At 43.8% G+C, this 24,398-nt stretch overlaps 1 protein-coding gene across 1 annotated transcript in view; it reads right to left on the bottom strand.

Moving 5' to 3' along the window:
• The window catches only part of CFAP58 (cilia and flagella associated protein 58), a 938,919-nt gene that overhangs the window by 754,177 nt on the left and 160,344 nt on the right, over window positions 1–24,398 (bottom strand). The window contains exon 3 of the mRNA XM_069611751.1: window positions 15,381–15,529. Coding sequence (XP_069467852.1) covers window positions 15,381–15,529 — 149 coding nt within the window. The remainder of the gene's footprint in view (window positions 1–15,380; window positions 15,530–24,398) is intronic.

Below are 24,398 nucleotides of genomic sequence, written 5' to 3'. Positions count from 1 at the left end.
TCGACACTGGTGTGCAATAGTCAACTGGATTTCTGGTCATGGCTTTGCTTCCATCCATACCCGTTTCTTCATCTGCCAGTGCACTGGCTCTGGCAGTCCCTGACATAAAATAGGATACAATATTGCCACTGTTTTATCCCACGGTTCTCTCATCTCAAGACACCAAGGTTCTTGAATCTCCTGAATAAAAGCAACAGGATCTACGTCCGCTCCTATGTTCCTTGTCATGTTCGCACCCATGTCTGATGTGCCAGGATATTGTACTCTAAGCAACCTCCATATGTCTGCCCTACAATTATCAAATGGCGCTCCGTCATGTGTCATGTTTTGTGCTGTCACACTCACATATCCTGCTTGTCTCCAAGTGCCATTAGCTCTCTCCCCTAGAATGGCTGCTAATAGGCCTTTTATGTGACCCACTAACATCAATCCTGCTGTCATTATTTCTAATTTGTTAATACATTTTCCCACATGTGCAATCAAACTAGGTAATTTACATCTTTATCCATTTGTGGACACAGAATATATTGTGATGATCCTCCCCCTTTCTCTAATAATGGGAATTGTGTAAATCCTGGTCCAAAATCATATCCGTCTACACTTTGCATCTTCCATGTGGGGCTAGTTTTGGCTATTCATCTTCTTCCTGGTAGTGACTTTAAGTTGCTTATTTACGGCAGGGATATATCCCCACACTACGCGACTATGCTGGTGGTCATTTAGAATATGGTTTCGGTTCTGGTGTTTTTTCTTTTGGGTCTTCTCAATCTGACCACTTTACCCCTTTCTCTATATCCAGATCTCCGAAAAACAGCATGCCCCGTCTTATGCTCTCTTCGTTTCTTCCCTTTCTTCTTCTCACATTACACCCCAACTGGTATGGCTATTATCCCTTTCCTCATCATCAAGATCTATCTGCTTAGGAGCAGCGTTCAATGCTTTTCCGTTAAAACGTCATCAAATCTATCTCCTGTTTCCTTCTGTGGAGATCCTACGATGCTGCCCATAGCCGTGTAACCACTTTTCTCTCTCATTTTTCTATATAGATCCCCAATCCTTTTCCCTATGCCTTCTGCCTCATGCACCTCGTCCCATGTCTGTATTCTCGGTATCCCTTGCAGCTCCCTGCTGGGCTGTTGTAGCCCCCGCTTCTTCCCATCGCTCTAGGGCTTCAATGGGTATCATACATCTACTAACAATATGATCTATTTTGTCATTTCTTTGTCCCCTACTCCTTCTAATTTCTTCTTCCCTTCTTCTCATCTCCCTTTTTTCTTTTTCGTCTCGCCTTCTTTGCAACCTACATTCCTTCAATCTTGTGCTTCTATTTCTTCACATTTCTTCTATTCTCTTTTTTCTGTTCTTCATGCATTCATTCTTCCTTTTGTTTCCTCTCTTTTTCTTTCTCTTCCATGTATGCCCTCTGATTCCTTTCCCTTCTTTTCTCATTCCTCTGCTTCTTCTCTCTATTTAACATTGTCAATGGCATTTCCATGTAATTTCAGTAGTATCTGTCCTCCCACCCAATCGTTTTGTATTATTGTCATTCCACTTGCTTTGGCTTCCTCTCTATTTTGTCTCCCGACTTCCTCTTCTATTTTTACCAGTCTGTCCCTTCTCTCATTGAACTCTTTATGTTCGTTGCATGTGAACATGTATTTACATTCTTTATTCTTGCTTTCTTCCATGCTGTCCTCACTTATAAGCGGGAGGTGCGTAAATTGGATTAACATATCCCGCTGCTGCCTTTAGCTCCTTTAGAGGATACATTCTGCGTTCATCCTCAAGTTTACCATCGTTCTTGGGAGGAGAAAGAGGAGCTGGGGGTATTACGCCCTCCTCTTTAAGCTGATTAAGCATCCCCTCCTTCTCGGGCGTGTCCTCTCGCTCACTCAGATACATCTTGCATAGCTCTAAAATGGTTAACCTTTTCTGTAACTTTTTCCCTGAGTAGGCAGCATGTAAATATGTTGTCATGTTTTGCAATACTGTTCTTCAAAGCAAGCTATCTTGAGGCCAGGGCATGAATAGCTTATCAGCCCTGCCTTTTGCCCACTAAGCATGGTATTTCTTAATTTTAGGTGTGTAAAAGGGGTATGTCCCCCATATCGACAAGTTGTTTTTAACTGTCAATACTTACCAGTTTTTTGTTAATTTTAATGAATTCATCCTCAACAATGAATTTGGGCAAGGACCATCAATCGCCGCCCATATATCCGCAAAACAATTCTTCTAACAATTATACAATAATATTTTTATTTCTTTATATATAGTTCTACCAATTCTTACTACCATGTGTTTATTATTGACACTCTACAAGTCTCTTTGTTTTAAATTCTTTTTCATTGCTAGCCTCACATGATTTGATGGGCACCAATCGCTTATTTTTAGGATCTAATACTTAGTCAAATGTATTATTATTGCTCTACAGTTTTCAGCATTTCACCTAGATTATCACAATTAATACAAAAGACGTCAACTTTTTACACTGATATATATAACCCCCAAACAAATGTGTACACTTTCTCTAAAATCATCTTGTCTCATCTTCCTGATAGACAGAACTCATCTCTATTTGACTCCATTTTGGAGTGTGTCGTGCACCCTTCTTTGGCTCTAGCCGCAGGAATCCCTTAAGAAAACACTCTGTTCCGGAGTTTGGTGCAGTCGCTTTCTCCCTCCTTGAGGACAGGTAGGGACGTAACTTCTTCTCCCTAAATAAATCCTGTTACGTTCCCCAACTATATATACATGCCCTTTTATTTTCCACTTTTCGATGTTTCTGCTAACATTCGCTTTTCAGTTTGAGCCCTTCGGTATCGACTCTCCCGCAATCGACCACTCCTCCCTTCAGTCGATATGGCGCCTGTGGGGACTGGACAGGAATATCTTCAAAGAAGCACCTGCCCACCGTCTATGGTCACACATGCTGTACTACCGCTCTCCACAGGAACCTCTGCGGTCTTCCGGCTGATGGTGGAAGACGTCAAGCATCCGAGGGTCTGGACCTGAACCATCCGCACTGCTACCAAAATATGAAGTAGCACCTTTGGGCGTTCTTATTCGCAGAATGGGATTACCATAATAAATTATCTCAGACCCAAATGACCGGAACGACTCAAAGAATATGGCAAAGTACTACTTTATTATCAGTTTATTCAGCTTACATCATTGTTGAGGTTAATCTTAGACCCGCCCAAATTCTCATTATATGAAGATGCTGCATTGGCCAGGCAGAGAGGAGGTAATATCTTCCTTACTAACTTGGAGACAAAATGTCAAGAAATACAGGCTGAGTCGGATTGCTCTGTGGAACTTCTTGTCGAGAATCCTATGAAAGTCAAAGTGCGCATGCAGCAAGCTGACTGGATTAGGTCAATTGAGAAAATGAGGTTGGCAAAACTCTCGGCCTCTCATATTCAAACTGCTAAAAGAAGAGCATATATGCCACATTACTTAAATTGGTCCTCGGATTCAGCCATCAGATCAATATTTTTGAGATTTAGATTGAATCTTCTTCCCACGCGGGAAATTGTATCAATAAGAAATAGTGAGGACTACCCGACTGATTTGTCTAACAAATGTGAGGATAAGGAATGTCAGTCCCTTTCCCATTTACTCTCAAAGTACCAAGGTACGTGGGCTTTGAGAGTATCTACATTTCAGTGTTTTGTTCATGATGTGAGGTGGTTGAACATGGATATATTTTGGGAGCGATTGCGTTCCGGAGAGGAGTTTTTTTTTACATTTGAGGTAGTTGCAGTTCTTAAAGGTTTAGGGGGGAGATTTGTAAGCCAAACAAGATTCTAGTATTGTTGAATATATGATTGTTGTTCTGAGGATATGTTGGTTTACATTGATGCATTGTGTTTTAAACGGGTTTCTCTGTTTTTAATTTTTTTGTAGGTCTGTACTGAGGTTTATTTTTTTATATTTCTTTTTGTTTTATTAATTTTTCTGCATTGTCTTAGTTTAACTGAGTTTTCTTGTTTGTAAAAAAATATTCCTTGCTGTTAAGTGTTAAAAGCCATTATATTGTTTTATTAATTCTGTATGATAAATGTATGGCTAATTCACTATAAATAAAAATATAAATAGAAAACTACTTTATTATCAGCTCAATAAAGTAAGGAAACCTAGTGAACAACAGATTGTAGCTCACAAGACTTTTTACCTCAGCTCTTATCTACTTATAGTGTATGTAGGTGTTAGTAACATGATTGGCTACCTTTCATCTGACAGGCATATCCTGAACATCCCTCCAACTACGTATGATACAGATTATAGCAGAATAACAGCAGCAGATTGGCCCCTGCAACAATGTATGTCCACCATTGCACAGGCCCTTGCGATTGGTTGGCATTCTCTCCCAAACTTGGACATTCAGCTTGCTAGCAGCATGTAAGCAAAACGAAACCCAGGTAATGAGAACAATGTCAGACAAGTGCCCACTTGACCAATTAGTCTACCACCTCTCATCAGTTAAGCTTTCAGCCAAGGATTCTTTGGTGTACTTGACCTTGCTGGATGTTCTCTTCCCTGGAACTTTAAGGTGAGTTAAGGTACATTGTTATATTCGTCTGGAGCTCATGAATAAGCCTTGTTTTCTGGTCCTGCACCAAATGTGAGGAGTCCATGATTTTTTCCATCTCGCCTTTCTATTTAGTACTATTTAATTAAATTATCCTGGGTGTCCTGACTCTCTTCGGCATTTGGAGACTCGGTTGCTCTGTCTTGCATATGCTTTCTGCATCTTTAAATGTTTAATACTTGGCATTCGCAAACGTTTGCTCATTTACTTAATCTAAGAGAAGAACAAGTTACTTTCTTACCTTGTAACTTTCTTTCGATGGGATGTTCCTCCAACGTATTCCTTATCTTTGATGTTACCCATTCCAGCTTGCTGGCCTCGGAAATTTTTTCAGTAAAGGGCGCTGCACGTCGGCGTCCCTCAAGTCGGTGTCCCTCGACAGCCTCTGTATCACCGCCGACGTCATTGTGCATATAAATAGACTTGCACAGCTTCTGTTGCTCAGTTCCGTTTTGAAGCTTAAATTTGCTTTGCATGAATTGGTTATTGACCTTGAAGGAGCATAAGCTGCAAACACAAGGGAAGTTTTACTGCAGGGATGGATGGGAGGGGCGATAAGGAATACGTCGGAGGAACATCCCATCGAAAGAACGTTACAAGGTAAGAAAGTAACTTGTTCTTCGAAGTGATTGTGTCCTCCGACGTATTCCTCATCTTTGATAGACTTCCATAGCAGTGGTGTAAAGAGGAGGTGGGAGTAAAATTGGAATATTTCCCTTTAAGAATGTACAGAATGCAACACAGCTTTCCCAAATCTTGTCTCCTGACTAGAGGAGGAATCCAGGCTGTAAAATGTTGTAAAGGTATGTGCGGGCGACCATGTGGCAGCCGCACATATGTCTCGAATTGGAACCCCTCTTTGTAGAGCCGAAGAGGCTGCAATACCCCTGGTTGAATGAGCCATAAGATGTTGAGGGGGTTCTTTCCCTGCCAATTTATAGCATTCTAGAATGGTTAAAATAATCCATCTTGAAATGGTCTGTTTCATGATTGACAATCCTAATTTGTGTCCTGCATATCCTACAAATAGTTGGTCTGCTTGCCTTATCCTAGCAAGTCTGCTAATATAAAAACTCAAGGCACGCCTTGGATCCAGCCTATGTAACCTCTCTTCCTTTTTCTCTGGGTGGGGAGGAGAATAGAACGAAGGTAAAGTTATTTTCTGAGTAATGTGGAATTCAAAGACCACCTTTGGGAGAAAATTAGGCTTCACTTGTCTTTACGAAAGATTGTATGAGGAGGTTTGCAAGATAGAGCTTGTAATTCGCTCACTCTTCTGGCAGGTGTTAGAGCCACTAGGAAGACTGTTTTAAGAGTGAGAAATCTTAATGAACAGGAATGGAGTGGTTCAAAAGGTGTACCCATAAGAAAATTTAAGACTAGATTTAGGTCCCACAATAGAACTTGAAAAGGCTTTGGGGGTAAACATTAGTTAAACCTTTCAGAAATTGGATTACCAAGGGTATTTTGAAATATGAAGGCTCCTCAGTAGTACGCTTAAAGATTGACAGCGCTGCGAGGTAGCCCTTGATCGTACCAATTTGAAGACCTAAATTTGCTAAGTAAAGCAAGAAAGATAACACCATTGGTGTATTGCATGAAAAGGGTTCAATATTTTTTTCTCTACACCAGTGCAAAATTTGTTCTAACGGCAACCGTATAAAGTCTTTGTTGCTGGCCTTCTAGCTGAAAGCAACACCTCCATGACGTCATTCGGGAGATCCCAATCCTTGTATATCAACCTTTCAGAAACCAAGCGTGAAGGTTGAGGGTTCTGATGTCTGGATGGAGAACCTGACCTCCCTTCTGCGAGAGATGACCCTCTCTTTGCGGAAGATGAATTGGAGGGCAGATGGACATGTGCAGAAGTCCGGGTACCATGTTCTCCTGGCCCAATCCGGGGCAATTAGGATCATGGTTATCCGGAATCTTCTCAACATCCTAATCATTTGAGGAATGACAGGGACTGGAGGAAACGCATACAGGAGTGGAAACTCCCAGTCCACTACGAACGTGTCTCCTAGAGCTCCTCTCGGGGGAAATTCCCTTGAACAAAAATGATCGCACTTCTTGTTGATGCTGGTGGCGAACAGATCCACCTGAGGAGTTCCCCAAAGGATGAAGATCTCTTGAAGGACTTCCTGAGCTAGCTCCAACTCGTGGGAAACTGTACTCTGCCTGCTCAGAGCGTCCGCCGTCAAGTTCTTCTCTCCGTCTAGGTGAACTGCCGATAGAGAGATTCCTTCTTCAATTGCCCAAAACCAGAGCTGCATTGCCTCTTTGCACAGTGGCAGTGACCCTACACCTCCTCTTTTGTTGAGTTAGTGCATGGCCACTGTGTTGTCCATCATTATCAGGACATTCTTTCTCTGTACTGATGGCAGAAAAGCTTTCAGCACTAGTCTGATTGCTCTCAGCTCCAACAGGTTCATATGTAGTCTGGACTCCAATGGAGATCAACGTGAGTGAGGCATCCGTGACTACTGTTATCTCCGGCCATGGTTGCCAAAACTGTTCTCCCAACAGGCCCACCACTGAAGGTCTTGAGCTACTCTGTCCGGGACTTCAAGGAGATCGGACATTCTTCCTGAGAATTGCAACCATTGGGTTCTTAGTGCCCACTGGAGGGATCTCATTCTCAGGTGAGCCTCTGGCACTAGGAAGATACAGGATCCCATGAGGCCTAGCAACCTCAAAAAGTCGAAGGCTGGTAGACGTTGGGCATTTTGAAACTTGGTGACCATCTGTAGAATATCTTGAGCCCTCACCTCTGGTGGCGAGGCTTTTCCCAGGGAAGTGTCCAGGACTGCTCCAATGAACTGGAGTCTCTGTGATGGTATCATCTGTGACTTCTTTAAGTTGAGGGAGAAGCCCAGCTTGAGAAAGAAGTGGCAGATATAATCTAGCTGGATCTGAGCTTGTTCCGAAGATATTGCTCTGATCAACCAATCGTCCAGGTAGGGGTAGACGTGGATCCCTTCCCTCCTTAGACTTGCAGCCACTACCAACATTAGCTTGGTAAAGACCCTCGGGCGGAGGTCAGCCCAAATGGCAGAAATCGAAATTGATAGTGACAGTTGCCAATTGCGAACCTCAGGTATTTCCTGTGTTTGAGATGGATTTGCACATGAAAACCAACATCCTGAAGGTCTAGAGATACCAACCAGTCCTGAAGCTGGAGGGCCTGAAGGATCTGAGAAAGAGTTACCATCTTGAACTTGTCTTTCCTGAGGAATTTGTTCAATTCTAGCAAATCCAAGATGGGTCTCAGTCCTCCGTCCTTCTTTGGTACTAGGAAGAGGGGGAATACCAACCCGTGTTCCTCTCTGCTACGGGTACCGGTTCTATGGCACCCTTCTCTAGCAGGTCTACAATCTCCTGCATAAGGAGCGGGTCTGGAAACTTCAAAGAGTTGTTCCCCGCTGGATGACTCTGAGGGGTGTGTAGGAAGGGCAGGCAGTAACCTTGGGCAACTGTTTCCAATGCCCAAACATCTGACGTAATAGCCTGCCATTCTGCCAGATGTTGAGTTAACCTGCCCCCTACTGGTGTCTTGTGAGGGGAGACCTCAGAGGGGTTTAGAAGCGGCTAACGCAGATGCCGAGGGTAAAGTGGCACCTGCTGCTGCAGCTTTTGTACCTTTTCTCCCTCCACCACGGGTGAATCGTTTTTGGACCTTTTGAGCTGGTTGTCCTCTGCCTTTTCCAAATGCGGAGTAAAAGCGAAAGGACCTACCCCTCCAGGAAGCTCCTGAGTGGCGATTCGGAGTCCGACGGATTGCAGCCCCAAGAGATTTCGCTACTGCCTTGGATGTTTGTAATCTCTCCAGGCTCATAAGCCTTCTTACCAAATAAAGAAGTGCCGTCAAAAGGCATGTTCAGAAGTCTGGATTGTACATCTGGAGCAAAACCAGACTTCCTCAACCACGCAAATCTGTGGATTGTGGTACTTGCCGCCATGGCCCTGCTGATGCTGTCAGCAGAATCAATGCCTGTTTGGAGGGACTCGCACATTACATCCTTTCCATCCCTGATGATGTTTAAGAATGCTTCCCTTTCTTCTCCTTCTGGGAGACAGTCAGCCGCAGATTATGCACACTCCCAAAGTGTGTGGCTGAATCTTGCTAGCGTGCAAGTGGCGTTGATAGATTTAAGCGCCATGCTACATGCCGAAAAGACTTTTTTTGACATGACATCAAATCTTTTATCATCCCCGTTTTATGGAATAGTAGGGTATGCCGACCTACTGTTTGATGAAGTTGCTGCTTGTACAACTAAACTCTCTGGAGTTGGATGCTTGCTCAGATATTCAGGATCTGAAGCAGATACCCTGTATTTAGCAGAAAGCTTTTTATTTACTGCAGGGATAACTTCAGGAGTTTCCCAATTTGCAGACATTTTTCTTTGCAGAGCAGTATGAAAAGTAACAACAGGATCCTCCTGTTGACCTTTATCTAAATATCAGTAAGGTCATCCTGCTGAAAAGGTGTAGGTGTAGACCACCCCATGAATTCAATTATTCTGGCCATCAGAAACCTATAAGGGGTCTCAACATGCTCTCCGGGGTCTGGTTTAGCAAACTCTACTTCTGGAGAAGTATCTAAACCACTTGCCTCATGTAGAGAGTCCTAAAGGTCTTTTAACCTGTTCTCTTCAGAGATGAATTCCTCTGGCATGGGTATTGTAGTCCTTTGTAAACCAAAGGGTCTCTCATGGTCGGAATCCTCCCCTTCCTCATATATAGAGGACAAGGCTCTAAAGAAATCAGACCTAGGATATGTTTTAAAACCCATTTCTAGAGCAGAAGGAGCCAAATTGGTTGTTACTGGCTGAGAAAACGTTGAGGTTGTCGACGTGGAAGTCAAAGGCTTTGACAATCCTGAAAAAGGCGTCGAGAAAGTTTGAAGAGACCTCGATGTACTCGAGAGGATCGGGATCCTACTCGGTGTCGTCGAGATTGTCGACGGCATCCTCGACTTCATGGTCAAAGCCTTCCACACCTCTACTGTCTGAGACGTAGTGATAGTTGTAGGTCTGTCTTTTATCGGAGTCGACAGTGGCGTCAAAGACGGCGTCGATGCAACCGATTTATGCGTCGAAGAAACCTTCGACGATGGCATCGATGACGCGGTCTTACTGCCTTCACTCTTGGATTCATGACGCTCTCCAGTAGTTTCTCTCGCCGGGTTCAACAACGAGGGGGTCGAGGCCGCTTTCTCAAAGATGCTGAGCATTTTCTTATGGAATTCCTCCCACTTAGCTGGAGAGATGTGTTTCGTGAGGCAGGTGACCCTTTCTGGGGAAGTTGAGGAAGAAGAAGAAGAAGATCTACGACGCCTCTTCTTAGAGTGTTTTGATCTCGAAGACTGATGAGAACCGCTTCGAGATCGTGAACGGGAAGGTTTCCTTTGTCGACGAGGAGACACATATCTCGACTCAGCCGAAGAAACTTTCGAGGGAGTAGAGGTTTTAAGGCTCTTACCTCTTTCTAACTTCCCCTTATGCTCCTTCAAGGCTTTTGCCGTCATGGACATACAGTCCTCGCATTCCGAACAGTGATGCTCCGATCCCAGGCACCACAAACAGATCCTGTGAGGATCCGTTAACAACATTTTCTTCCCACAGTCACGACATTTTTTGAAGCCGGACTGTGGAGTCGATGGTTCGGTTGAAGAAGCCATCGTATTAATATGGTAATCTTTGGAGAATAAAAGGATTTTCCTGAAGAAAGGAACTGAGCGTCACGTTTCCGAGGCCCACGAAGCATGGAAAAACAGAACAGAGCAACAGACGCTGCACGAGTCTATTTTTACGCACGATGACGTCTGCGTTGATACGGAGGCTGTCGAGGGACACCGACTCGAGGAACCTCGACGCGCAGCGCCCTCTACTGAAAAAATGTCCAAGGCCAGCAAGCTGGAATGGGTAACATCAAAGATAAGGAATACGTCAGAGGGCACAATCCCTTCGAAATATGTCCTGCGTACATTGCTCATCCTCGTTAACTCCCTTTGTACCTTGCAATTGCTTCTTACTGTGGCCTCCTTGATCTCTGGCCAACAGCTATCCTTCGTTGGTGCGCAAATTCATTTTCCAGCGCCCGTCAGCTCAGCAGTCCTGGTCTCTCTCCTTCGACCTTTTCATGTACTACTAGTCATAGCCGACGTTCATCTTTTCAACATGGCCGCTCTACCTGTGTTATATTTTCTACTGCAGCAAGCTTTTATGTGGCTCATCTACCTTGCGTTTCTGCATATATACATTTACTACACATCTGGTTACTTATCTTCTTTGTATAAATGGTTTCTTTTCACTCGTGCATATGTTTGCTTTTTGTCTCTTCAGTTACATCTTCATTCTTTAAGTATTCTTAGATTGTTTCAGGGTGTCATTGTGCCTTCTATTTATGACATCACCTTGCATTCATCAGATTTTACTTGTAGGTCTTCTTGCTCCATTGAGGTATGCAGACTTCTTTCTACTGCTTCAGTTCTTGGATACATTCGATACCTTCTCTACACAAGCACTTCGGGGCAGAGTCTTAAAACATTTTTTGGTGCAAAATGTAGCAGATCAATTCACAAAGGGATGCTCATTTAGCACATTTTAGTGGTCATTCAGATGCCCTTTTCCCCCTTTTTACATTTGGACAAATAAGGGGGCATTTTCTGGGCATTTTAAAACGCATCCCAAATTCACAAATGCGGTGTGATTTAAGATGCCCAGAAACAATGGCCATTCCCCTGTGAATCAGGGGCAGGGGGAGGTTCGAATGATGGCAAGGCCATTTCTGACCCCATCATGATTTTCTTTTTAAGTGCGACAGCCGAGGGTTAAACTGCAGCTGTCCCACTTCAATTTCCATCCCTCAAACAGGAATGGAAATACTTTTTTGGGGGTCATTTCACTTTAACGCCCTGTCTCAGTCAATTGCGATCCCAGAAACAACGTGCTTAATGGGAGCCTGTAATACATTTGAGATGGGAACGTTCTCCTACACTAATGTATGCAAGGGGGCCGAACAGCACATCTTTGCGCTGCAGTCCTACCCCTCCAGAAATGCTAAAGGTCGCTTTTGTGAATAAGGTGACCAGAGCACTTCTGAAAATAGTGACAATTAGACAAGCACATTCTCTGCACTCCTTTCATTTGCACTGCTTTCTATGAATCTGGCCCATTATTTTAAAATGTTTCACATTCACACAAGATCGATAGCAATACTGACACAGCCCAAACCTACAATACATAGAACAAGGCCAGAATGGAGATTGGGAGAGTCAATGGGCCTCATTACGACCCTGGCGGTATGGTATGGATGGTGCCGGTATGACACCGGCACCGTCCCTACCATACCGCCTTATTCCGAGTTTCCCTCGCGGGTCCCCGACAGCCCTCCAGGTCATCCCTGGCGGGCTGTGCGGCACCCACGAGGGAAACTCGAGATTGCACCGGAACCGTTGTCAACGGTGCCGGTGCAACCATGCTTTCGACCCCCATTGTGCCCTATGGGGCAGAATGGGGATTGGGAGCCCGGCATTACCGCCTCCCGCGAATGGGCAATTACCGGCCCATTCAACTCGTAATGGGCCGGTAAGTGCCCATTCGAGGGAGGCGGTGCCGGTAGCGAGCATGGGGGTAGCCATGCTCGTTATGAGGCCCAATATCTATTACTGAGGGTTCTTTTGAGTGGCCATCCTATAGCCATAGTGAATTTATGCACACCGAACGAGGACTGGAAATCCTTCTCAAGATTAGCCCTCGACAAGAGGGGGCCTCATCGTGATGGTGAATATATTGTTTTTGGTCCAGGCTTTGAAAAGTTATGGAGTGACAGGGGCAGTCACAATCAAGCATCCAGGAAGACAATATACACTCTTCTGGATGACGATCTCCCTGACATAGGGTGGACAGCAAAGCCCGCTAAAAACAAAAAAAAACACTAATTACTCCCTCATCCATCTGGCTTACACATACACATGCATAGTGATGTTAATTTTCAGGAAATTTGAAGTCAAGAAAAATAAGGTTTTTGGGAAAAAGTGAAGCACATCAAATACCTATTTTCTAGGCAACCTTTACAGGTGTACTACAGTAGCACAGGCCACAGGGCTATAAATGTGGACAATAGTGGGAGGTACCATCAATATGGAAAGTATATATTGGCTGAGGGAGCCTGAGTGGTATACATGTTTTGGGCTCCTGTATCACTCCCCTTTCACGACAATAAAGAAGTGTGCAAGCCTAGGCAGACTCTGAAAGGAAAAGCGCTTGAACCAGCAGTTCTCTAACAAGGAAGGATCAAAAAAGGTATTTCTATCTCTGTTTAAGGGATGGAAATGGAAGCGTGACAGCCGCGGTTTAACCCTCGGCTGTCCATTGGTTAGTGGATGAGTTCCAACTGGCTTAAACTAAATAATGAAACACCCCTCCTCCTCCTCTGAGCCTGTGTGGGCTTCTGATTTTTGCCCATCTTCGCTAGGTAGCGCCCCTATTACAGTTAAAGTGGTATAAAATCTCAGTATTAAATTAACAATCCCTTTCTCCTGAGGTGCAGGTTAGTGCTATCTGCAGTGCGATTTAAAAAAAGTAAACTGTAACGACTTAAGAATGTGCGCTGCTACATTCCATCTAGTTACTAAGCTCCAGTTATTGAGGCCACAATCAACAGCAGTCTTGATTACTGCAATGCCACGTCACTTGCTCAACTATCTTACATTCTTAACTGGATACAAGTTCTGCAGAATGCTGCAGTACGTTTAGCAACAAGGATTCCTTATGGCCAGCCTGGTTAGTCAGCTCGTCGAAATGTTTGCTAGCTCTCTGCGTCACTACGAGTTCAGTTTAAAGCACTCTGCTTAATACACTGGGCCTTCAATAGGCAAGGCTGTCTTTCTTTTCAAGGGAAGATCTCTCCCTACAGCCTTTTGCGTGTGTTGCGTTCCTCCGTTTTTGTTGCTTCTTAAGGTGCCCAATTATCTGCTGACCCACTGTGGTGGCTGTGCTTTTTCTGTAGCCGGTCCAAAGCTCTGGAATTCACTTCTGACCTTCTTGAGGGCCATTTCAGATTTTAGCCTTTATGAATCTAAACTTAAGACCCATGTTTTCTGCTGAGCTTTTTTGCCCATCTATTCTTCCCTCATTGCCCTCTTCTGCATCCTGTTTGTTTAGCGTCATGATGCCATCGGTGATGGCCGTGCTATAGACATATACATTTCTATACATATATGGATAGAAAGATCTCAAACAGATTCCGATTGTGGCAGAAGGGAATTATTGAACAGCAGATGCCACTGGGCACAACCTCTTTCTGGAAAAAAAGAGGTTTCTCAAAAAAAGCATTTTCCCCTGCTTTGAAGAAACACGATTGAGTGTGGAGGGATGGGGTAGTGCCTACATCGCCTTTGGCAAGGACTTCAAGGACAACAGTTAACATGCCCCCCGGCCCACAGCTGAGAATGTATACTGATTGAGCATTCCAAAATGGAGGTCTGGATCAGATATATTGCACCTTGGAGGGGTTGCTTAATGGAGACCACAATGGAGCTAAAGGAACCTAATCCTGTTAAAAGTAGCTAACCACAGCAAATAATACATTAATTCAGTTCTTAGTTATATTTAACATCATAGGGTGTAATTGTACTGAATTACTGTGGACTCGATACCTGTGAAATCATTAGTGAGTGGAGGGCCTAATTACAAGGCTTCTCAAGGTGTAGGTGGAATTTATGCTGGAAAAAGGAGTCACTTCGGATGGCAGAAGGTACACCGATTCCTGAACAGAAGTCTACCTGATTAACAATAAGGCATAGCGCGTGCTGGGAGCATGCCTAGCAGTTCATGGTCTAAGTGTGGTTTGAGTGTGAAAGTGGAAAAAGAGTGCACGGAAATATGCGGGTTGGGTGGAGCAAGTGGATATGTTTGTAGGAAAAATGAGGGTGAAAATAAATTTGGGCATGTTTATGTTACACTTTTAATTGTGTTGTCTATTCGCAGGCAGAATATCCGCCCTCAGTCCTTCTAACAGTGGTTTTCAGGCATTAGTGTGTTTTGCAGTTAATCACATGGCACTAATGTCTGGTTTTCCCCCCCCAAGCTAAAATTCTCTCTGGAATTACTTAAAAGTTTAGTGAATCCAGTTTTCAGACTTAAAGTTACACCACACATAAGAGAAACGCATGTCCGGCATTACTTATGCCAGAAACGTGTTTCTTAATGAATCAACTCCTATGATCCTAGCTGTAAGGCTAAAGATCAGGGGTCAGTACGAGTTGGGCAGTGTTCTGGTAGCAAATCCGCCCCACGCAATTACCGTTACCGCCACTTGGTCCAGTGGTATTACCGCCGGATTACAAGTGGCGATGGTGGTGTAAAACCCCATTTTCATAGGACTCAATGGGGCATTTTCGGCGGAATGACTGCGGCGGTAATTGCGTCATGGTAATTGAGCCGAAAATGGGCGGAAAGTCGGCGGATTTACCTCCAGCTCATAGCTGGAGGTCAATCCTCCAACTTTAGGCCAAACTTGTAGTTGGGCGGTGCGGTAATGCGGCGGTAACGCCATTAGCGCTGCATTTTTTTCTTCATCACCCAACTCTTGATGAGGCCCATCTTGAAGATAGAACTAACTAACGCAAAAGACATCCCGGAGCATGCTGGATGTATGTACATTGTAAAAGCACAGCTAGGCATGCGTACGAGGCCACAATTGTCTCCAAATGATCCATGCGGCACTAGTCCAAGAGCATTCACACAACACACATTGAAAATGGCATAGTCCGTAAACCACCTACCCCGTGTCTTGCCCCACGGATATTCCAGATCCTTGCTGCACCAGCTTAGTTAGGTTATCTATTTCTTCTTTCAGCACGTTTATAGTTTCCTTGGCTTTCTGCTCCTTCTCGTAAGCACTGTCTACCATTTTCCACGCTTTCTCAATCTCCTAAAACAGGTGGATGGAAATGAGAGAAAGCATTTACAATAACACCGCAAAATAACACCGCTGTGTTAAATGTACAGATGATGAGGTGCTAAAGTCAGCGGCCCTTCCTAGGTCCAGACATAGATCGCCTTGGGCGTGAATAGAGTGGGTGCAGGCAGTAGGTAATCTATCAGTCCTTCTACCTAAAGCCTTCACCGGCAGCAGCACTCTGCAGGTCCCATCACGCATCTCGGCCATGTGGCGCCTGTTTACGCTTGCGCAGAAGCCCGCATTAGTATTCAAGTCATTTACATGTCATTCTTATCAGGCCGCATGCACTCAGTACATTACCGCGAATTATACACAGTGGTGATACAGCTTGAAAATCTGATTTTCAAAGTAACAAGTTAATGGTTTCCTGGGCACCGAAGAGTGTTTGCAGCTGTGCTCACAGAGAGGCTTTTCAAACAAGATTGTGTGTGTGTGCGGGGGTGGGAGGGCTGGGAGGAGCAAGCCAATATGTTGAGAGAGAAGTATGAAAATACAGCTTTATCGAGAGAAAACTTTTACAGGCATTTCCAAATTTACAGCCCCGATGTTATGGTCCAAAGATGATTACAGTAGGTCCCCATTTCCAGTGAGACCCACGAATACAAGTCAAGAATGCAAGCCAAGAGATTGCATGAGTTTTACAAAGATGTTTCCTCTTATTTCTGAATTCCCAAAAGGTGAGCTGGTTAGCCAGGGGACTCGGTAACCGGAAGTTGGCGCCGGGATGTTACAGGGAGAAGTAACAGGTACACCAGCAAACTCACGCCTATCTCTGGATTAGATCTGCTAGAGGCTTAGTCTTAACTCAACCCGAAACTAATGATTATGCCATTTCTCACATGTCCACAGAGGTTTCTGGAGGATAGGATTCTGTTTAGTATCCTGCTCCCTTGAATACTCAATTCTACCAACCACCATAAAACCTAGAACAGTTGCTTACTATTCCCCCAACACCAATAGCCCTACAAGCCACTTGGGGCTACCTCAAGAAACATTCGTTTTGGCCCTTAAATTATGCACTTCATTATGGGGTGCGAGAGTGGGGGTGAGGGGGATCAAAAGCATCGCCACAAACAGCAAATCAAGCCCAGTAAAGAAGAGATGAACAGCACTCGAAGTTCTATATACTCCACATGCCGCCCTAAAGTCTATAGCCCCTTCCGTTCACCAGGACGGTGTGGAGGGTGCTCGGGATTGCCCCTTTTGGGGTGGGACCAAGCCTGATAGGCATATGGTCTTTCCCCTTCTCTAATGGCTTGGCTGGCTGAATAACGATAGTCTGGAGGGTTGCCCAGAGCTGTCCCGTGGTTATGATGTATTAAAAACCTTTCTGCCATCAACATTTGGTTTTCGGTGCTGCAAATATAGCATATGAAATGCTTAAAACTAACCAATTTTATTTCTACAACTTAAAGCTAACCGGTCCTTAGCATACAAACTGACAGCCCACAGATAAAACAATGTCACAGCTGGAATTTGCGGCACTAATGGGGAAGTCTGCAGGCCTTCAGGAGACAAAGTAAATATTCAAGGTTAATTTGACACAAACATACACTGCTGAGCGAATAGATAATCACAAAGACGTTCTTCAAGCTTCTCAACTCCCTACTGTATCGCCACAGGAACAACCAGCTTGCATGCTCATACTGCAAGTGAGGCAATCGAGCTATTAACCAGCTGCCACAAGCCACCAATAAAACACCAGGCCCATATGTTCTTTCTGCCTTATTCTATAAAAAATATCCTTCGATATTGTCCCTGCACTTAGCATCACTATTTTTAACAATTTCCAAAATGCAGGTGCTATGTTTCCTTCTTTGAGGGAACTCTACTGGCTAAACCAAGTTGAGATGCCACTTTTAACAAATCTTAACGTCTCATAGCAATCTTAAATTAAAACGCACTGATCTGTTCCAAGGTCGTACCCAACTGTATAGCACAAGTTCTCCCTCATAATTCATGCAGATCAAACAGGTGTCACAGTGACAGGCATACTCACAATACTATTAGTTGAGCACACAATGTCCACGAGGTATGCAAAAAGCAGGGAGTTAAGGCATTTCTTCTCGCCATAGATATCCCCTCTCTTGACAGAGCTCATGGAGGACGCCGACGTTCAGCCCTGCAATGTCCCACATATTGAGTTTCATAATGGCAAAAAGGCCGGGTGGTGCTATTAACGCTAACTGCACAAACGTTGACCAAGCTGTAGTCACAGTCCATATCAAATCCCACACACTGCCACTAGTGTGACAACAGGACTTCTGCTCTGCACGAGTACAAGGATGATGAGTGGCTAAACCATCTTCTCAGCTCTCGAAACTTTTACAAATCAACAGTGAACGCAATAATAAAGGTAAAACAAGCATAGCCAAGAGATGTAACTCCTTCACCTTTTTTGGCAATGTGGGCCGAGAGAAGGCTATACTCTTGGAAGAGGTGTGAATTTGGGACAGTAGCAACCCAAACAGCAAGAGTACAATGTTAGGCAGAATCATATGCAGTACCCTTTGGGAACACCACACATAATTAAGACAACAAGTGACAGTATAAATTCACCTTTGGTACAAGCCTGTACTACACAGTAAAGTGGTAGCGATGGCTGAGCAACCAGACTTCTCTCAACAGCAAGTGAGCAGTATAGTTACACAAAGGACAGCAATTACTATGATTCAAACAAACACTGACTCAAGGTTTCTGAGTAAAATAATATACATGTATATACACATCAGTTGTAAAACATTTCACTAAAATAAAGCAGTTAAAAAAAAAATCAGACTTTTAATACACCACACTACTCCCAATAGATTCTGGACAAGTTAAGCTCAATATGAAGTGTGAGCAAAAGGGCTCTCCAATAATTTAAAAAGGGGGTGGGGGGGAGACAAAGTTAGACAAAAATTGAGCAACACCAACAGGTAAGTAATCAAGTAAGTAAGCAGTGGAGCAATGGAGTAAGTAAGCAGGGCAATCTAGAAAAGGAACTACAGTGAGGGAATCAAATCAAAAGGGCTTAGGGCCAAAGTCAATAGGACAAAAGTCTTTTACTCAAGATCACACAGTTCAGGGTAGTTCGCGGTTAAGTCTTTGCCAAGAGTTCCGGACGGAGTTGGTCAGCAGAAAAGTTAGTTTAGAGTAGAGAAGGCCAAGCCCTCGGATTGGCGAAAGGTTTCACGCACTTTCACCACGGCTGGACAATACGAACAACCGGATTTGAACAGTACCTTGAAGTGGAGAAGAAGCTGTAGCTGAGGTAGACGTTCCTGGCAGTTACTGCAGGCTCACGGTTCCTGAAGTGACTGTCGGAGTGACATGAAGTAGGAAGACTGGAGGGTCCTGCACTGCCCAGGGAAGAAACCAGCAGCAGAGCAGAGCAACAAATAAAAGATGCGCTCCTTAAAACCCAAGCAGGGTCCGACCTTCCTGGCTATCCGGTTCACTGTAGCTCTATACAGCAAATTCGACCAGAGGAGGGAGGCCAGGCTTGCAATTTGGGCGAACTAGTTGGTCCCACCAGCTCAGGGGAAGAAGATTCCTGGTGGATCTCCTCTGTCGTTTGAGCCTGAAGATTCGGACCTGCAGCAGGGCTTCACCGGGAGGTTCAGTCATGGTAGGGGTTGTCGTCTGTCAGCTTCTCTTCAGTTCTCTCGTTCCATTGGCGACTCTGCCTTTCCAGCCCCAGAGACCTGCTTTTCATGCAGTTTTCCCCCATTCACACAGCCTGGCTGTCAGTCACACAGCAAGGTGGACGTCCTGGCGGGACAGTCACCTAGCCAATCAAACAGGAGTGCGACTTGGGTTAGCAAGGGAACCCAGGGCCGGGGTCCTGAAACCCCTCCCTCGCATCCTGCCTACCCGGACTTTCAGGCGCTTAAGGAGGGCTTCTGTGCAGAAGCCCGCGAAAGGGCGGTGAACAAAGGAACCAAACCTGGTTTGGCGCGTAGAGTAAAACACGAGAAAGACTTTTACAAAAAGAAATGGCGAATAAACCCAGCCAGAACCAAATTAAAACAAATATGGTCCAGCGGATTTAAGTTCGAGGCTACCAAGATAGCCTAAAACTGTACCAAGGTTATTTAAGATAACAGCGGTAGGAAAAAGAGGGTAGATACCACTGCATCCAGCCAAAATCTTAATGAAAAGGGAGTGTAACAATGTTCCATGCGAGAGACAAAAAGGGATAACTATTAACCCTTTCCAGAACTCTATGTAAGATAGGTTGTACTGGGTCTGTGAATTTAAGAAGACTTATAAAGTCAATGGCAACTTTACATGTTCTGGGAGACAGTAGTCAGTCCCAGAAAATGGAGTCTGAGTGGGAAGTCTGAAAGACAACCCTGTGTCACTGCACGGAGAGTGCTGTGTAACACACAGTAAAAAGATGATGCCTGTGGAGTACGTGAGGCTCCACAGTCTATGAACACAAGAAAATGTAAAACACACAGCAAAACACATGCAAGGGTGGGACAAAAAGGCTCACACTCTTAACAGGTGGAAGAAAAATCCTAGAAATCCAGCAAAGCTGCTGAGGTACTCAGTAGGTAAGGGAAATCAGCCATTCTGGAGAATTCTCCCTAACATACAACAATTCCAAAATAAAAGAATGTCTGGTCAAAGTTCTATAAAATAATAAGTATATATACTTTAATTGAACAAATCAGTTATACAAGTAACTTTAAAAAAAATACTAGAAGAACTGACCCCTGTAAAAGACAACACAAAATGCATTACAAATATGTGTAGGGACTCTGGTTACTTTAGCATGGGGGAAAACATATGAATTGCAGTAATGTCACTCAAAAAGATATGCTCAGGAAAGAGATGCAACAAGGGCCTTAACCAGTCTCTAGGGCCCCAAAAATGGACCGGGGAGACAGGGCTTTTAACAGTTACTGATTCCAATTCTGAGGCGGTTAGACAGAGTTAAATTAGGCTTCAAGATGCAATGCTTACGTGTTGAAATGGCTTAGAAGGCGGCAAGTCGTGTTGATCCAGGAGCCGATTTAGCATAGAGTCAGATTCAAGCCATTCTCCAAGTGGTTCAAAGGCAGCTTCCAATGATGCAGGTCGAGAGATCACCAGGAACGGTTTCACGAATAAGGGTGGTTTAAAACACTGAGCATCGCTAGTTTGAGTCAATGACTGACGCAATGCTCTAGTGCCTCAAGTCAAACTGCAATACGAAGTCTTGTCGGTTTGGTGCTTGGTTCAATGACGTGAAGCTTCGAAGTCATCTGCAGGTGACACATCTCTGCTGGAGGGTTGTCGTGTCAAACTGGTTTGGCCAATCCAAGCAGAGGTTCGAAGTTCGGAGGCGAGTGCCAAAGGCAGCACCACATGTCCTGGTGATTAGAAAGCGGCAAACACTTTTCAAAAGCGATTCAATTTGGTTCAAGTTATGAAACCAGAAGCCCTGGCTGCTTTGGCCCTTTGGATGATGCAAGTCCCACTGCAGGGGTCTATTAGGGAAGGTAAGTCCCTTTCAGTCTCTGCTCTCCAGCATGTAGAGATTTGCTAGCAGAGAGGTAGGATTTGGTCCTCAGCAAAGTCACCCTCAATGTGCCCTGGAGATAGGTAGTAAGAAGAGCTTTCCTCTTCCTTGGAACACCTGTGCTTGACTCTAGAAGGGGGCGTTGGAAAAGGATTGCCCACCCAACAAGGTCCAAATGAATTCTTTCTGATGGTCTTAAAGGTTCAAAATTGAATCAAAGAAGGAGTGGAAGGCCCCCTCTTTTATAGGTAAAAGGCCAGCTGGATTGGATGAAAGTTAGCCTGCTTTAAGGGGTCCAAACCATGTCCAATAGACATGTGACCTTTGCCTCATTATTATTATTATTATTATTATTATTATTATTATGGTATTTATTGAGCATGGACCTAGCTTCAAGAAGCAATGGAGCACTTTACAGAGGTACACAACAACACAGATACATAACGGAGCGCATTACGGAGGTATACAACAGTACAGATGCATAATGACATGCTTTTCAGAGGTAACAACATAACACATATACAGCAGAAGGTGGGATACAGAAGGGCACAGAGGAGGGATACAGCTGTACCAGGTTGGGGGGAGAAGCGGGTGGGCAGCATCTAGCGAGTCAGGCGGCACAAGAGACGATGTGATGGCCTAGGTCTTGAGGTGTTGGCTTACCAATAGTGCCTTGTTCCACGTGATGTGGCAGGGACAGGGAAAGGAGAAAACCCACAGACAAAAATAATACAGGCCAAATATGGCAAGTTTTCTTTGTTGCCAGCTGTAATTTTTTTACAAACAGAAGGTGGTACCCATATTGACGTATGCTTCAGAAACAAGAGAAATCATGAAAAAGTCCATATGGGTTAAAATGGAAGGCGAATTTTGGAGATATGTATGTGGCCTTCCCATGTCAGTCTCGGTGTGTCTATTGAGACATGAATTGGGCTTGGTTTCTTTAAATGCAATCTTTCTTTGGAAAGTATTGAGTCTATATCGCAAGTATTTGATGGTTTCTGAAAATGATGGTGTGATGTATATGATGGGAAAATTTATGTTGAATACAGATAACAATAACACTGCTAAGTGGCGAAAGTGGAGTCAATCAGCAATGACAGAGGCAGGTATTGATGATGAGCTCTTAGTAAATAACCCAGAAAGAGCAAAGAAGAAACTATGGATTAAGACTAGGGATGCATGTGCCAAACTAAAGATCTTTAGATGCCAATCCTTTGCCATTAAGGAGTTACATAAATCAGAGCAATACCTTATCCAATTTCCTAATCCAAAAAGCAGATTCAATTATCCGAGAATAAGATTGAATGTTTATCCTTCAAATGAAGTATGTTTCATGCGCAAGTTGACAACTAATGGGGACTGTAGATTTTGTAAGGAGCCGTGTCAAATGGAATCCTTAAAACATCTAATTGCTGTCTGTCCTGCGTTGATTGAAAAGAGATGTACATTTTTTAAACATTTGTTTGAGAATCAAGTTATCACCAACCACGATGTCCTATGGGACAAATTGTACCATAGCCAAAAGGCTAAAATGAACATAGCTATACTTATGTTTATGGAGACACTAAAACTGAAAGAATGCAATGACACATGTGTATTGAAAAATATGTAATAATTGAAAAGTGTGGTCAAAAATATATCTTTGGTTAGTTAATGAGTTGAAAAACGAAACTAAAAGACTGTAAAGGCAATGGCGAAATGCTGGTAAATAACTCTCAATTGTAGTATCAAAACCGACAACCTCAAGAAGGCGTAAATTATGTGATTTAAAAATAATTGATACTTTAATACTCTGCAAGTTTTATTGTGAAATCTATGGTGATAAACCTAGATTTTTTTTCTAAGAATGCAAAAGTACATATGTAATGTTTGCTTTGTTTTATCTGTGTAATGTTTTATTTTGTTCTTGTGTATGATACAGTTCTTTTTGAAAGGCTGTTTTTACAGCTAAATAAAATAAAAAAAAAATTAAAAAAAAAACCCACAGCAAAGTTAGATGGAGGAATCCTCCCTCAAACCCAATTCTGCTCAGACTGTCCTAAATTTGCCCCCTTCTCAGCCTGCAGCTCCAAAAGCTCTCGCTGACACCACACTCTAGTATGAGGCAGGTCTTTGATATTGAAGTGGCTCTTTGAAGCCAGGTTACCAGGAGATCTCATGGTGCAGGCTACTGGCCCTGTCAGCAAGTAGTTACCCATCCTCCCAGAGAGTCAACTAGAACCAGGCATCTGCCTCATTCACTGGAATGAAGACTGCCAGGCTGCCTGGAATCCACATGGCCTCTCACAGCTGGTCTGAGTTCGCAGGGTTTACTCTGGTATGTTATAAATCAGATGTGTCTTTAAGAATTATGGGAACTATCAGCCGCTATGTCAAAACCTAGGTATCATTATTTCTTCCAGATTATCCTGACACCTGGTGATATCACAATTGTTATTATAATTTTCTATAACAGAGGGCCAGATTTAAATGCAACCTCTGCACTGCAGTGACTATGCTGCCACAGCAGCTGTCAAACAGGGCACACACAAACTCTCAACCTGTTTTGTGCCACTAGAGGGTAGAAGCTCCAGATCAGGAGACTGATGACCGAGGGGCACAGAACTCCTGAATCAGTTGCTTTACTTGCAATGTAGCATGATAGAAATTGCAAATAACAGGAGCACTGTGAACCACATTTTTCATAATCTATATGCTATTGTTACCCACATGCATACCAAGGCTTTTCCAGCACCGAGAAGCTCATTTAGTCCCACCAAACCCAACTTTAACTTCTATACCAACTGGGAACAAAACACCCCCTCACGGCTGTTGACTACACTCCTACATTTCAATACGCAAGGCTTCAAGAAGATGGTCAACCCGACTAAATGTCCTCTGCATGTGCACTTAAAAGATATTACAGTGAAAACCTCAAAATGTTCTACAGGTCAATGGAAGTCCCAAAAGTAAAGGAGAACCACTCCTCGCTATTAGGCCAGCTTGTACTCCATTTTTTGTTTCAAGAGATTTTGGTGGCACAACCACCAAAATATAGCCAACACCATTTCTGCAGAGAAGAGAGAGAGTAAAGGGGTGCCAGAAAGCTGACGTTGTGGTTGGCATGACAACTGGAAATACTGTGGCATAAATCGTCCCACATACTAAATGTTATTTCTTGTTCCATTACGCCGATGTAATCCAATAGTGGCTTGTTTAAATAAGTTTCTTCCAATCAGGAGATTTAAACCATGTCATGTGCTGTGTAATTTTCAAAGCTGGGATAGCATAGGGATCTTTCATTTCGCAGCCAGAGGAAATTGGGCTATATTTGGGCTAATTTCCTGACTACATGTAGGTTTCCCT

This window comes from Ambystoma mexicanum, chromosome 8 (genome assembly GCF_040938575.1).
Source record: "Ambystoma mexicanum isolate Mex_15411 chromosome 8, UKY_AmexF1_1, whole genome shotgun sequence".
Taxonomy (NCBI): Eukaryota; Metazoa; Chordata; class Amphibia; order Caudata; family Ambystomatidae; genus Ambystoma; species Ambystoma mexicanum.
This window is presented reverse-complemented; position numbering and strand designations above follow the sequence as displayed.